The sequence below is a fragment of the Ochlerotatus camptorhynchus genome, unplaced genomic scaffold, assembly GCF_037179485.1.
Source record: "Ochlerotatus camptorhynchus isolate MF236.1 unplaced genomic scaffold, CSIRO-AGI_Acam_v1.1 ptg000148l, whole genome shotgun sequence".
Classification (NCBI taxonomy): Eukaryota; Metazoa; Arthropoda; class Insecta; order Diptera; family Culicidae; genus Ochlerotatus; species Ochlerotatus camptorhynchus.
In genome coordinates this window covers 108037-122401 of record NW_027040638.1, presented here as the reverse complement: position 1 = coordinate 122401, position 14365 = coordinate 108037, and the positions used below count along the sequence as shown (strand labels likewise).

At 36.3% G+C, this 14365-nt stretch overlaps 1 protein-coding gene across 1 annotated transcript in view; it reads left to right on the top strand.

Annotated features, from left to right (window-relative positions):
• Window positions 1-14365, top strand: part of Nmdar1 (NMDA receptor 1) — a 36282-nt gene that overhangs the window by 7969 nt on the left and 13948 nt on the right. The window contains exons 4-9 of the mRNA XM_065221751.1: window positions 10339-10432; window positions 10644-10771; window positions 13040-13242; window positions 13304-13469; window positions 13792-13900; window positions 13954-14009. Of these exons, the coding sequence (XP_065077823.1) occupies window positions 10339-10432; window positions 10644-10771; window positions 13040-13242; window positions 13304-13469; window positions 13792-13900; window positions 13954-14009 (756 nt within the window). The remainder of the gene's footprint in view (window positions 1-10338; window positions 10433-10643; window positions 10772-13039; window positions 13243-13303; window positions 13470-13791; window positions 13901-13953; window positions 14010-14365) is intronic.

Genomic DNA, 14365 nt, shown 5'->3' with positions numbered 1-14365 from the left:
TTTGAAATCTTTATTAAAACCTAGTAATTGCAAACCACGGTCCATAGCTTTTAATGGCACATCAGAACAGGCAGAACAAGTAACTGCATCTAAATTTAATAATTATGTTGTCGACAGTGTTTGATTGATTAACCAATCCATTAAATTGGTCGATTAACCTGACGAAATAAAGCAGCCAGTTAATAGTAAATGTAGACTTTAAGGTTTTATTCGATGAACTTATATTTGCTTTTCATTAGGAAAATCGGTTGGAGTAGACAATGTCAATGCTAGAGTTATTCAAGATTGCTTTCATGTAATTGGCCACATCTTACTGGACCGGCTGAAAGTCTCCTTAATAAAGATATAAAAAAAAAAAAAAAAATCTTACTGGACCTTATTAAAGAATCATTGCAGACTGGACATGTCCCACACATATGGAAGGAATCCTTAGTGGTTCCTATTCAAAAAGTTGCTGGAAGGATTAAAACCGAAGAGTTTTGTCCCATCAACATGTTGCACACATTCTATAAAGTTTTAGAACTTGTTGTTAAAGACCAGTTGTTGGAGTGTTTAAATAGCAACTCTTTGTCGATACCAGAATAATCAAGAAGGTAATTCTTACGAAACTGCGTTGAATTTGGTGTTAGAAAAGTGGAAAGACAACTCAACGGACTGTTTTTAATGATTATGTTTCAAGTCCTGTGGGGAATAACCTTGGAGTGCCCCAGGGAAGTGTATTAGGTCCCATTTAATTTATTATGAATATTAATGACTTGCGACGTGTTTTACGATTTGCGACATTAATCTTTTTTTGCAGATGATACTATGTTATTCATTGCAGCTATTTGCATTCTCTAAGTAGATGGTTGAAGTAGAAACAGTTGAAAGTGAATACAAGCAAAATTAAATTTACGGTAATTTCACGGAATCGAGTAAAGGAGAACGTCTCTGTTGTAGTTTTTGATGAGACTATTGATCGCGTTCGGGAGATTAAATATATTGGATTAAATTGGTGACAACATTAAGTTCAACTCTCTCATTGACAATGTCATCAAGAAAATTGCCAAGAAGGAATGGAATTCTGTGTCGATTAAAAAACGATTTAACTAATGCCAGTAAAATACAGCTTTACAAATCAATAATCGCTCCTCATCTAGACTTTTCACCTTGCATTTTATTTCTGGCCAATGAAACACAAAAATCGAGACATTGCAAAATAAAATAATGCGTTTGATTTTGAGATGTAATAGATTCACTTCCTTACAATGGTTGTCGGTGAAGCAAACAATTGTATATTTGACTATGGTGTTCATTTTTAAAGTAATTAATGGTTTGCTGCCTCGATATTTGTGTGATCGAATTGAAAGAGGAAGTCATTTTCATAGATATAGTACTAGAAACGTGGATGAAATAAAAATACCACATTTTTTGGCTTGTGCCTCACAGAATTCATAAGAGATGAACTAGCCTGAGGCTAAAAATCTCTTAAATAAAGTTTAAAAAAAATCACAAAATTCATTGTATTTTAAATGAATAAATGTTTTCAATTCGATATCTAGACTTATTAAACGTGCAACAATATCTTCAGAATTTAAGAGACATTTCATTTCACACGTTAAGACTGTGTTTTGAACAGTTATTCAGTGATTTTTTTTATAAATTGACAAATTATGCATTTTGAAAAAGTTATCTCTAACGGATTGTTTTGTATGGATAGCTGTCATAAAGGCTTTTTAATAATGATTGTAGCACTGCAAAAACTATTTTGTTCACCACGGATTTTTGATATTTGATTTAATGGTAGTGGCTTAAAAAAGTAGTCTACAAAGGTTTGAGCCTCGCGCGCGTATTACGGATATAGAGGACTGATTTTAACATTTGATAAAAAAATGCAACTTTGAAGCTTATTTGGAAGATACTTTGAGTTACAAGCAAGTTTTTGGCATGGGGATCGTGAGCATTTCCGAAATTGCTGAAAATTATGATAGCATCAGATTGCGGGGTTACTAGTGTAATATGATGATTTGTTGATTGTTCATTAACTCTTGATCGCTTGTAATCCTTATGAATATTTTAGGTGGACAAAAACGCGAACTTAGAGGTGGACGCCTCAGCTTTTTCCCATTAATATCGCTATGAAGCAACTGTAAACTCAAGAGGGCATTTATATCTGTAACTGTAACTAGTGCGATTTTGTTTGCAAACTTGGTTAAAATGTCATATTTAATTATCTTAAAGATAAATCGTCCAGCTCAAACCTTTGTAGAACTAAGAGGTGGGACCATCATCATCACAATAATTCCGAAAAGCATATTTTATAGGGAAGTGACTATAAGCGAACGTAGAAATAAACAAGTTAATAGTTCGGGCCTTCGGGGGGCGTTTTAAGAAATAAAATTAGAATTACGAACTTACTCGTCTGAACTAGAATGATTTATTATTCCAAAGAAAAGAGTTACAACGTGGTATATACTAAAGGGTTTAATGAAAAACGCTAAATGCGCGAATTATTACTTATATGCTAGGGGAAATGCAGGTAATGTCGGCCTAAGTGTCCCTAATTTGGGCCCATACATAAATTCAGCAATCGTTTATATTTTCAATAGCAACCAAAAATATCCATTAGTAACGTCCCAATAACGCATTTTCATCTAGATAAAATTGATAAATAGCTGATTTTTAGCGATGGGCCCAATCTTAGATCCATAGGCCAACATTAGAGACATTTCCCCTACCTACCTATATGTTTTGTCTTCTGCTGCTAACCGTCTCGTTGTCGCTGATGGATGGTCGCCTCGTGGAAAGGAATGGGAATGCTGATATACAGAAATATGATTATGCTTTTCGGATGCAGTTCTGCTGTTGTTGTTGTTGTTGCTGTTGTTGTTGGTGCTGGAGTGTCTTATTCTTGCTGATATCGACTAAAGTTCCTGTCGATAGTGTCGTTGCTGTTTCTCGGATTTGTAGCAATTCATTATAGTTTTGGGTTCTGGTATGATTTCAGGAAAGTGCTGTACTTAATCGCCCCTCCTTCAAGTTCGAATCGTCCCGATTCAATTTCTGAGGTTCAATGACCGTTTGCTTTTTTGTAGACGATAGTGGATGCATCTAACGGTTGTTGTCTAGCAACACTGTTGAGCTTCCGGCTGAGTTTTTTCCTAGATACGTATGTCATGATAATGACGATAATCATGATGCTTATGGTTGACATGGTTAGGGATGTGATGGTTCGAATTTCATGATGATTAGTGAAATTTTCCAACGCATGTCTGTTTATTATGTCGACTTCTTTCACCCTCAATAGTGGTTCGAAATTACTTTCTGCAATTATGAGACCATCCAAAGGTAACATTATTGGAGGCTCGGCTTGGAAAAATTCGGCATTCTCAAATTTTGATCCCTTTGTGCTCAGTGAACAATTGCAGAATTCAATGAGATATGATCCCGTTAAGTTCCTGCTCGTGATTCCACAGGTGGATTTATTTTCCAATGTTTGGACTTCCTTCAGTACTAGCAAATTTCCTGTGATCAGTTTAATTTCTGTAGGGTTCTTGCAATTTGTAAAAGAGCAATTTGCTGAATGTCCTTGAAGTAGGTAGACATTTATCTTGGGTAATATTTTGTACGTTATCCCGGGTGCACAAAGATAATTTCTGTATACGTTTGCATTTGTTGATGATGATGAAAGTAGTCTTGTCGTTCCTCATGGCGTGGGTCTCCGGAAGTTTTAGAATCTTATTCCCTAATGGTAATGGTTCTAGATAGTATTTTTCATAAGCAGAATCCTCTATCAGAAAGATCAAAATAACAAAAATGATTTTCGAATTATTATGAAAAGCTGATAAATCCAAATAATCATATGTTTCATCGAGACTGGTGAGTACAACTCCCTTCTCTTCTAATTTCTTAGCTGCAAAATCTAATTCTTGGGGTGACAAAATGTTTTTTGACAGAATTCCTATTTTTGCTAATTGACTCGAAAATATCTTCTAAATGATCTTTTAAATAATCTAGGTTGAAGTGTATTTTAAAAATTTCCTTAAAAACAGTAAAGTTTTTTCCTGCGTTACTATTTCTAGCTAGTATTAAGTTTTGACTAATTTGTGTTTGTTCTCTTGTTAATTTATTGATTATTTTGTTTATTCTGTCTTGAAATTGAAAATTTATTTTCCTCTGCTCATTATTTTTGTTTATAAGAATTTTATTGTTTATAGATAAATCTTGAATACTTTTTGAAATTTCAATTAAATCATTTTCATCAAGGTTGCCAGTGATAGCTTTAATTCCGCTCCCTGCAAAATTGAACAATCCCCGCTTGGCTCTAAATCTAGGCTGTAGCTCAGTGAATAGTTGCAAGGTATTACTCAGTTTTGTGCTTAGGAGGTCCGTCATTTCGGTAAAGTTGCCAAAAGAGTTAATTCTGTTAATATTTATCCGTAGCTTCCTGAAGATAGGGTTGTAATTATCTAAGTTGATCGTATGGAAGAGTTTGTGTTCTACTATCTTCAAAAAGCTAAATCCCTCTTGGAGTGTGATTAGACCAGGGTTTGGATTTAAATTTGTAATTTTTATGGATTGGGTATGGACGTATGGGATTTTGAAACGAAGGATAGAATGCCGATACATACTGTGATGCGTAGTTCCATCGCGACGTCAAGTTGGATTTTTTTTCCTCTCTCTTCGTTGGTTTTCCTAAAAGGAATGCCTTATTAGTATGGTTTGAATAATATAGATTAATGATTTAAGACAACTATTTACGAGAAAGTTTGTCAAGGTCTTACAACTGCTGTTGTTGACATTCTAAGAGCGGGTGTTCCACTCAAACTCGTCCTGAATCTCATCTCTGAGATTCACTAGGGCTTCTACGGAACTCCTGTGTCTATTTCCTTATGCGATGCTTTTTATTTTTATGAAATTTTCTTTCATTTTCGTCGTAAAATGTTTGAACTTTGTCATTATGTACGTTTGTCGGTTCAAACCGTTGTCTGCGTTTAGCTTTTATGCCTTGTCTTTTTACGAAAGCTGGTTGTCCTATTTCAAGTGCGGGTGGTGTTTCCCTGTTAGCATTATGATAAGTGTGCTGCTTGGTCTGCGTTTTAGTATTTGTCAATAAAATTTCATCGTAGAGCTTATCTCGGGCTAGAAACAGTTGTTCTCTGTTGAGAGGTCTCTCCTCCCCATCCTTTATTCCAAAAAACGCTTCATGTGGTTTTAGGTTGGTGGAAGTGTGGATTGCGTTGTTATATAATATGCAGGCAAGCAAAAACATCTCTTTAAGTGAAAGGTTGGCATATTTGTGCCTATTATACCTAAATATTTCAATCAAGGTTGAATGAAAGCGTTCCACTATGCCATTGGTTTCGCTATTGTTCACTGGTGTGAAATATTGTTGAATCCTTAAGTCGGCGAGCATTCCTCGAACCTCAGAAGACTTTAGGGCTGGATCATTATCAGAAACGATGAGACCCGGTTGTCCGTAGAGAGAAAAGTATTTAATTAACGCTTTCCTTATGTCTGGTGTAGATCTGGACTTTATTGGAATCAAGGATGCAAACCTTGAGAATGTGTCAACAGCCGAGAGAAATATACTTAGCTGTGATATAAAAATATCCATGTGGACAATTTCCAATGGTTTCTTGGGAATGAGAGTTTCGCCTAACTGGATTCGGTATGGCTTCCTCTCATATTTCATTTTGTTGCATATTTCGCACAAAATAACGTATTTTCTAATTTTTGATTTCATTCTGGGAAAGAAATGCCTTCTCAGAATTTCGGTATGGTTTTCCCGAATTCTTCGATGAGAGGTTTCATGAATTTGCACGATTAACAAATCTTGTTCATTCTCATCAGGGACATCAATAAGAATTTTCTGGGATATTTTTATTCGAAAAGTTCTACACCTACAAAAATAATTCTTATAGACCATTTGTACGGATTGCACCATGCTCTCAGGGCACATTATACAATTTTGCTTCTTGAGATCCATGCATTCTCTGAAAATTCTAATTAATGCGGGGACCCCGAAGTGGAATTTGGTAATTGTTCTACGATGCATTTTTGGAAAGATTGTTTCAAAAGTTTCTGCATCATTTTCTCCAATTTTCAAGATAATTTGATTATGGAAGAAATAAATTGGTTTTTCGGTAAATTCTATAAGATCTGAAGAGTCTGAATCAGCGGAACGTACAGAGTCTTCATCCGTAGGGTCATCTTCGTTAATGTTCATTTCATGAGTGATTCTAGAAAGAGCATCTACCACCACGTTTTGCTTCCCTGGTCGATGTTTGATTTCGAAATCAAACTCGAGAAAATCTCCACTTCACTAATCTGGTATTTGGTGTCTTCAGGTTTAGTGCATAGATAAGTGGTTGATGATCTATTTCCTTCCGAACAAATATGGTCGAAAGTGTTGTGTAGCCCACACTATGGCCGAAAGTTCCTTCTCTATGGCGGAGTAACCTTCTTCAGTCTTTGTTAACGTTCGAGATGCAAACGCGATTGGTCTGTCCTTTCCTATACAGCCTTGCGATAAAACTGCTCCGAGAGCAAAATTGCTTGCATCAGTAGTGAGGACGAATGGTTGATTGAAGTCAGGGTATTGCAATACATCACTTTGTGTAAGCAATTCCTTGCATTTTTCGAAGGTTTTCACAAATAAAGGTGTGTGTTCAATTACTTCACCTTTACGTAATTGAGCTGTAAGTGGCTTGGTAATTTTCGCAAAGTCGCGAATAAACCGCCCATAGTACCCGAGAATTCCAAGAAATCTCTTAAGTTGTTTCTGGTTTCTTGGAAAACCATTTTTTGATACCATCGATTTTATTGGGGTTCGGTTTGACTCCCTGATCGATGACGATATTACCTAGGAAAGCTACTTCTTTTCTAATGAATTCACATTTGTCTAACTGTAATTTTAAATTTACTTTTTCAAGGGCTTTTAATATTGTTTCCAAATTTTCTAAATGCTCCTGCAGAGAGGTAGAGAAAACGATAATATCATCCATATAAATGAGACAACATTTTCCAATATATTCTCTGAGTGCATGATCCATAACGCGCTGGAAAGTAGCTGGTGCGTTTTTTAAACCAAATGGCATACGCAAATACTCGTATAGACCATGAGGCCAAATCGAGCGTGCTAAAATATTGGCACTTGCCCAGTTTATCCAGTATCTCTGTGATATTGGGTAAAGGGTATTTGTCGTCTATAGTTTTAGCATTGAGCTTCCTATAGTCAACAACTAAACGCCATTTCCGTTCGCCAGATGCATCTGCCTGTTTTGGTACGATCCATATGGGTGATATCCAAGGGGATGTGCTAGGTCTAATGATACCTTGGTCGAGCATTTTTGAAATCTGGTTTTGTACTTTATCTTTATGGACAAACAGATACCTGTAATTTTTAGTTAAAGCAGGTAATTCGTTGTTGTTTATAGAATGTTTAACTACGTTTGTAAATGACAAGTTATCACCGTCCGTGTAGAAAACATTGGGATATTTTCGAAGCAGTCTAAGTAATTTTAAGCGTTCTTCTGAGTTAAGGTGATCAGTTCGCACCTCTTTTCCGATATCTTGTGCTATTTTAGTAATTGTAGGGGGAACTTTTGATGGGTAATCTATTACTTCAAAGTTATTTATTTCAGTGGTAATTTTTTCATAGTCTATTGTTTCTTCAGAGGGTTCTTGATGTATATTGACAAAGAGTAGATTGGTTTTGTTTTGGTGAACGCTGTATAATCCAGACGGGACATAAACTTTGGAAGTAATTTCTAAATCGTTTTTAAGAAAGAAGTCTCCCGAGTTAACAGAGATTGGGATTTCTTGAATCATATGCATTGGTTCATGAAAATTTAATTCAATTGTACCAGGATTCTTTGAGTTGTATAGTTGTATTGTCTAGAACAAGCGTATTTGCTGATGCATCAATCCATCGGAGAAATCATGGAACTTGAATAGGTGAAATTTCTGGCAAGGAATATTTTTAAAATATTTCGAAAACGGGTTGAAGAAGGTAGGTATATTGTTCTATCTTGTGTGATCCATTTATGTTCTTCACTTTGTGTTGTGAGCCTAAACGTATAGATTGCAAGGGGACGATTTCAGGAGAAATATAATTTTGATTAGCTCCTGTATCGATAAGTAGTTTAAGGGGAGGTTTTGATTTGGAAAGGATTTCTAAATAAGGAAGGAAACTCAATCCATTTCTTGTTGCCTCACATCTGAAGGAAAATTTAATTCTTCCTCCTGATATTGGTTTTCATTTTCGGTGAATTCCTCAGTGCCGACATCAACAGAATCAAGATATTCGTCATGCATATTAATTTGATTGCCTCTAACTTGTTTAAAATTTGAAGATGATGGTTTTTCCTGTTTTATGGAGGGGAACCGTGTTGCAGGTTGTATGGTATTCTGCATGTATGGTGGGATTTCTCTGTTTGAATTAAACGGTGGTTTTGATGTAGAAAAAGAATTTGTCGAGAATTGGGGTCGATGCGTATAGAACGCATTTTTCATTGGCTGAGGTCTAGATAATACAGGTGGATTTTGTGGTCCAGCTGGTTGTAGGTTATTGTGATACCATGCTCCATTTTGATTAGGAGGTGGTTGGAATCGAGATAATCTAGAAGGTTCTGAATTTGATTTTTGACTAACGTCCTTTTCGCAGTATTATCCTGATCTAGGGCACGTTGGTATGCTGAAAATAAACTATCAGGTCTACTGGTTCTGGTAAGTGCAGATATCGGATCATGTAACGCGTCAATGAAAGCATTGGTCATCATACTTTCGTATGTTGTCATGACAGTTGTGGAACAGGACTTGAGGTTATCGTCCAACATAACCTTAGCTCGAATATCTGCTAATAATCCATCGCAGTTGTAGTAAAAATCTTCTACGCTAAGATAACCATGCTTCATTGTGGATAGATTTCGTTTGTCACCAAATCTTTCTTTTAATGTGTGCTTTATGGCATCCCATTTGCACTCAGTATTGTTGCTGATTAAGGCTTCATTGGCCTTACCAGTGATTTTATCTCGAATAATTGATGTCCAGATAGGTATCACAGTGCGCGTATCACCATCTAGTACAAATTTTATTGCACACTCTAATTTTTGGTCGACCGAGGCAAGCCAAGATGGCAAAGCCTTGATTTCACCATTGTATCCTGGGATCATTTTAATCACGTCAGGAATACGCGTTACATCAAAATTTTGTTGTGGGCGCTGCTCAACGCTTCGCGGGGTGTTTTGCAACGATTCGATTTGCCTTCTTTGCTGAAGCAGCATCTGCTCCAATTCTTCGATTTTGTCCATAAGTGTCTCGGACATTTTTCTTGTTAACATGCACTAAAAAAAATATTCACTTCACTGCTTATAAATAATTCACTTTGCTACTAATTTATTTAGTTCACTAATTTATTTCTTGCTGGATTTATTATTTATTTTTTGTGTAGTTAAGGCTAATTCGCGGCCTAACTGTGATATTTTAGTCTATTGGTTACCACGGGTGGGGCCGCCAGACTGTGCTATTAGTAGTGTTTAGAGAAGGTCAGAAGTAGTGAACCTATGCCGGGTTTCTATTTCTGAATTGGTTTTGAAGGATAGGAAATAAGTACTAACGATTTACTTCGACCGATGTTCCTTCGATCTGGTTCTCCGGATTGCGCGTCTTCCGGTGCTGGTACAGATGTCCTCAACTTGGCGATGTCCTCTCGTCAAGGCGTTGATTTCGATAAACCGTCGATTAATCTTCACGGAACACTTGTAAAACAACTCGCGGATACTTATCACAATCCTACCGACTGCGCCAGTTATTAGTTCAGGCCTTCGGGGGGCGTTTTTAAAAAATAAAATTAGATTTACGAACTTACTCGACTGAAGGTCTGAACTAGAATGATTTATTATTCCAAAGCAAAGAGTTACAACGTGGTATATACTAAAGGGTTTAATGAAAAACGCTAAGTGCGCGAATTATTACTTATATGCTATCTATGTTTTGTCTTCTGCTGCTAAACGTCTCGTTGTCGCTGATGGATGGTCGCCTCGTGGAAAGGAATGGGAATGCTGATATACAGAAATATGATTATGCTGTTCGGATGCAGTTCTGCTGTTGTTGTTGTTGTTGCTGTTGTTGTTGGTGCTGGAGTGTCTTATTCTTGCTGATATCGACTGAAGTTCCTGTCGATAGTGTCATTGCTGTTTCTCGGATTTGTTGAATTGCTTATAGTTTTGGGTTCTGGTATGATTTCAGGAAAGTCCTGTACTTAACTTACATGCATTTTTGCATGGAGCAGCTTCTACCTGAATTTTGATACTTTGGATTGTTGAATTGTAATCATTATATTTTCTTTTTTTAAAGGTATACGCCGTTGTGGTGTCGCACGAACCTACTGGAGATTTGTCGCCAGCAGCAGTTAGTTATACAAATGGGTTTTACCAAATTCCAATTATTGGTAGGTTTCAACTGTGAAATGAAAATAAAAAATTTAGGTAATGAAAGCATAAACAGAACAAACAACATTTGAACAGTTACAGCAATAACCTCTGACCATTAATGTCATACCTTGCTGTTTCAATTAGAATCTATAATTGAATCATTTATAATAGCTCACCCACAGATGGTACTGCTTAACTACCATAATAATGGATTTAATTTATTTCTAGGTATATCGTCTCGTGATGCTGCCTTTTCCGACAAGAATATTCATGTATCATTTCTGCGAACAGTACCACCATTTTACCACCAAGCTGATGTATGGCTTGAAATGTTGAGTCACTTCGGATACACAAAGGTATGTTATATACGACTAAAAAAATCTACCTATGGTGAACTCAAAAAAATTTTTATGGAGGATTAGGTTTGATGCCATTATACCGAACGCTATTATACCGTATGGATTACTAGGTCAATCATCGTTTAACCGAAACTGAATTGTCAGTCATACTTCGGCATATGTCATCGGTATTTTATGAATTTGTATGTGCCATAATGTATCCTGGGTGCCAGAACCTTTCAAAGCCCTATGGAAAAAATTTCATGTTTTTTCTAGTCGAATTAAAATTAAGTTAGTTTTAAGTCTTACAATCCTCTGATTTTCCACTCCTGGATGTTTTTAATTTCCCTAGAAACCCATAACAACATTTTAATTTTTTTTCCCAAGGATTTTCTTAGTAACAAGTTTCAGTTATCTCATTCAAATGATTGATAAAGATGACGGGAATCATGCTCAATAAATTAGGAAGAAACCCAGAATTATTATCCAGGGTGGAAAAGCGATAAATTTAAACATTTTTCTAAATACATAAAATCTAAAATAATATATTTTGGGGCTGAGTTAGCGATGGGGGCCAGTTTCCCCCCTGTCTACGCCTATGTGTCCATTTTATCGAAAGAAACATTTCTTTCCTTTAATTTGGCGTTAAAATAATTGATATAGCTTACTCAGATATTTGTATTTTGGTAAACAAACATTTAGTGAAATTTAATATTTAGCTGCATCTAGAAAACTATCCTACTGAGATTTTTATCGATGGGCCCAATCTTTAGTGCCATAAGTCAACATCAGAGCCATTGTCTGGTTAACAGTTAACGTTAACGTCGTTAACTTCGACTTTGATTTTAACATTTTAAGCGCATTATCAAAATAGAAATTTCATAAAGATATGTGTTCCATGAAATAGAGATGTTCGAGTGCGGATATGCTAACTCGAAACCCAACTCGTACCTGACGGGTTTAGCTTGGGTATAGGTAATTTAAAAAAAAATCTGGGTCGGGTCGGGTACGGGTTCTTAAACACTTTATGAATCGGATACGTGTTGGGATCGGGAATTCAAACTTGCATACCCGACCATCTCTAGTAGTCAGCACTGGAGACAGTCATGCAGTCATCCAGCGTTAGAAACTCGTTGTAACCATAATGTCAGTTATAAATTTTTATATTTCTGTAATAGCTCATTTTATTATTGATTTAATCTTCAATAGATCCAAGAACATTGATGATTTTTTCCCTTGATTTGTTTTCCGTCGATCTTGTTTTCCGTACTGTTATAGCCAATGCTCCCACACCTGAACCCTACCTATCGATCCATCAACTCATGGACCGGGGACCAACGTCTTTACTTCCCTTCGGAAGGAAGGCGTGATTAAAGCCTGGCCTCTTGGGGTAAGAGGCAATCACGCTTACCACTACACCACCGGCGCCGATATTTTTGTTGATTTGATATGGTAACAACTGACCTTGCTCTCATGCAGATACCTACTATCCCGTAGAATTTTTGATAGTATTTGTGATATTGCAACTCTTATCTCATACTTTATTTGAATATTGTGATTTTTCATTTTAATGGTTAGACTTGCCATTGAGTTGACATTTTCTTCAATAACGGACCGTTTGCTAATAAAAATATCATAGGCTGAACGCTAATAGTAACGAGTTCAAATTTCATCCCCGGTCAACTATGTAACAAAAAAAATTTTTGCTGAATTATATTTTAACTGAAATGCCGCAAACTAATGTAAGTTTCAGTTAAAAAATACTTATCGGTAAAAATGTTGCAACGTTTTTTTTTCTTTGATTTGTTTTCCGTCGATCTTGTTTTCCGTGCTGAGTACCAATGCTACCGACGCCATGAAGGCAGCTCCCACACCTGGACCCTACCTATCGACCCATCAACTCATGAACCGGGGACCAACGGCTTTACTTCCCTTCCGAAGGAAGGCGTGATCAGAGATGTTATGCCTCAAGAACATCCCGGCGGCGCCGACTGGGATTGAACCCAGGCCTGCTGGGGTGAGAGGCAACCACGCTTACCAATACACCACCGGCACCGCTAAATGTTGCAACGTCTAATATACATTGATCCCCTTTAAATGCATTTGACAACTGGTTGGACATGGTTCAGTTATCGAACGTTGAGTGAATATGAACCATAATTACTCTTTCGATAATTATTGCATCATCACGACTTCTTTTTGCGGTTCAAATTCAAACGATTAGATATTATCCCACTTAATTTACGGAATAATTAAAAAAATAGTAATTTTAAAAAAATGTTACAGGTTATTGTCATTCACAGTTCTGATACGGACGGCAGAGCAATTCTGGGACGTTTTCAAACTACTTCACAAACAAATTATGATGACGTAGACGTTCGAGCAACCGTTGAAAGCATAATTGAATTTGAACCAAAGCTTGAAACATTCACAGAACATTTGTTTGAAATGAAAACAGCACAGTCCAGAGTATATTTACTCTACGCAAAGTATTTTAATTGCAATTTTATGTTATCAATAAAAGATTTAACCAAAATCATTTGTTTTTAGCACTGAAGATTCCTACGTTATCTTTCGCGATGCTGCACAAAGTAATATGACGGAGACTGGGCATATCTGGATTGTTACGGAACAAGCACTTCAGGCCAACAATACCCCTATTGGAGTTTTGGGTTTGAAATTAAACTGCTCTAATAATGAAAATGAGCACATAAGGGTAAGTAAAGTTGAATATTAATTAACTTACTAGGTGAATAAAAACAGTAATTGAAAAAATACGTTCAGTACGGATTATGAAAATAGCTATGAACATTCAACGTTGGAGATGATTAAAACAAAACACATAGGGGATATTAAAAAAAAACGTTCGTACATTGTATGCAATAACTATAAAAAAAAATCCAACCCATTTGGACTATTTCATAATTCGCGTTGTTTGTACGAAAACCTAGAGCATTCCCTTGATTGTTTTTCAAGTCCCTGAAAAATGACGCCATGCTGTAAGTGATGAATTCTACAAACTACTCTCAATTTTACAGGATGCAATATATGTTTTGGCTTCTGCTATCAAGGAAATGATAGTCCATAACGAAACAATCACTGAAGCACCGAAAGATTGTGATGATACGGGCGCAATTTGGGAATCAGGTAGTTTTTTTTTTAAATGAGCAACACGTATTTTCAAGCATTTCCTTTTACAGGGAAAAAGATGTTCAACTACCTGAAAACACGAAATATAAATGGTGCAACAGGACAGGTAAGTGAATTTTGTGTATAATAAAATCTTATTCCGGTTGTCCTAAATGTTCGAAAAAGCATTCTCAAACCTAATTCACGCTTGAGATTCTCAGGCATATTCACGAGCCCACACTCACAGCGCCAACGCCAACTCTAGATATACATTTAAAAATGTCCTATCTGCATTGATCGATTCTGTTCCATTAATAACTCAGATGCTAAACCTTTCCCTGTTGTATTTGATGTTTTGAACGCTAGATAGAACCTCTTTTATCACACTATGTAGTCAAAATAGGGCGTAATATGTTTTTATAGCAATGGTTTTCAAATCAGTAAGTCGATGAAGAGTATCGATCTAAGCAGATAGGGCCTTTT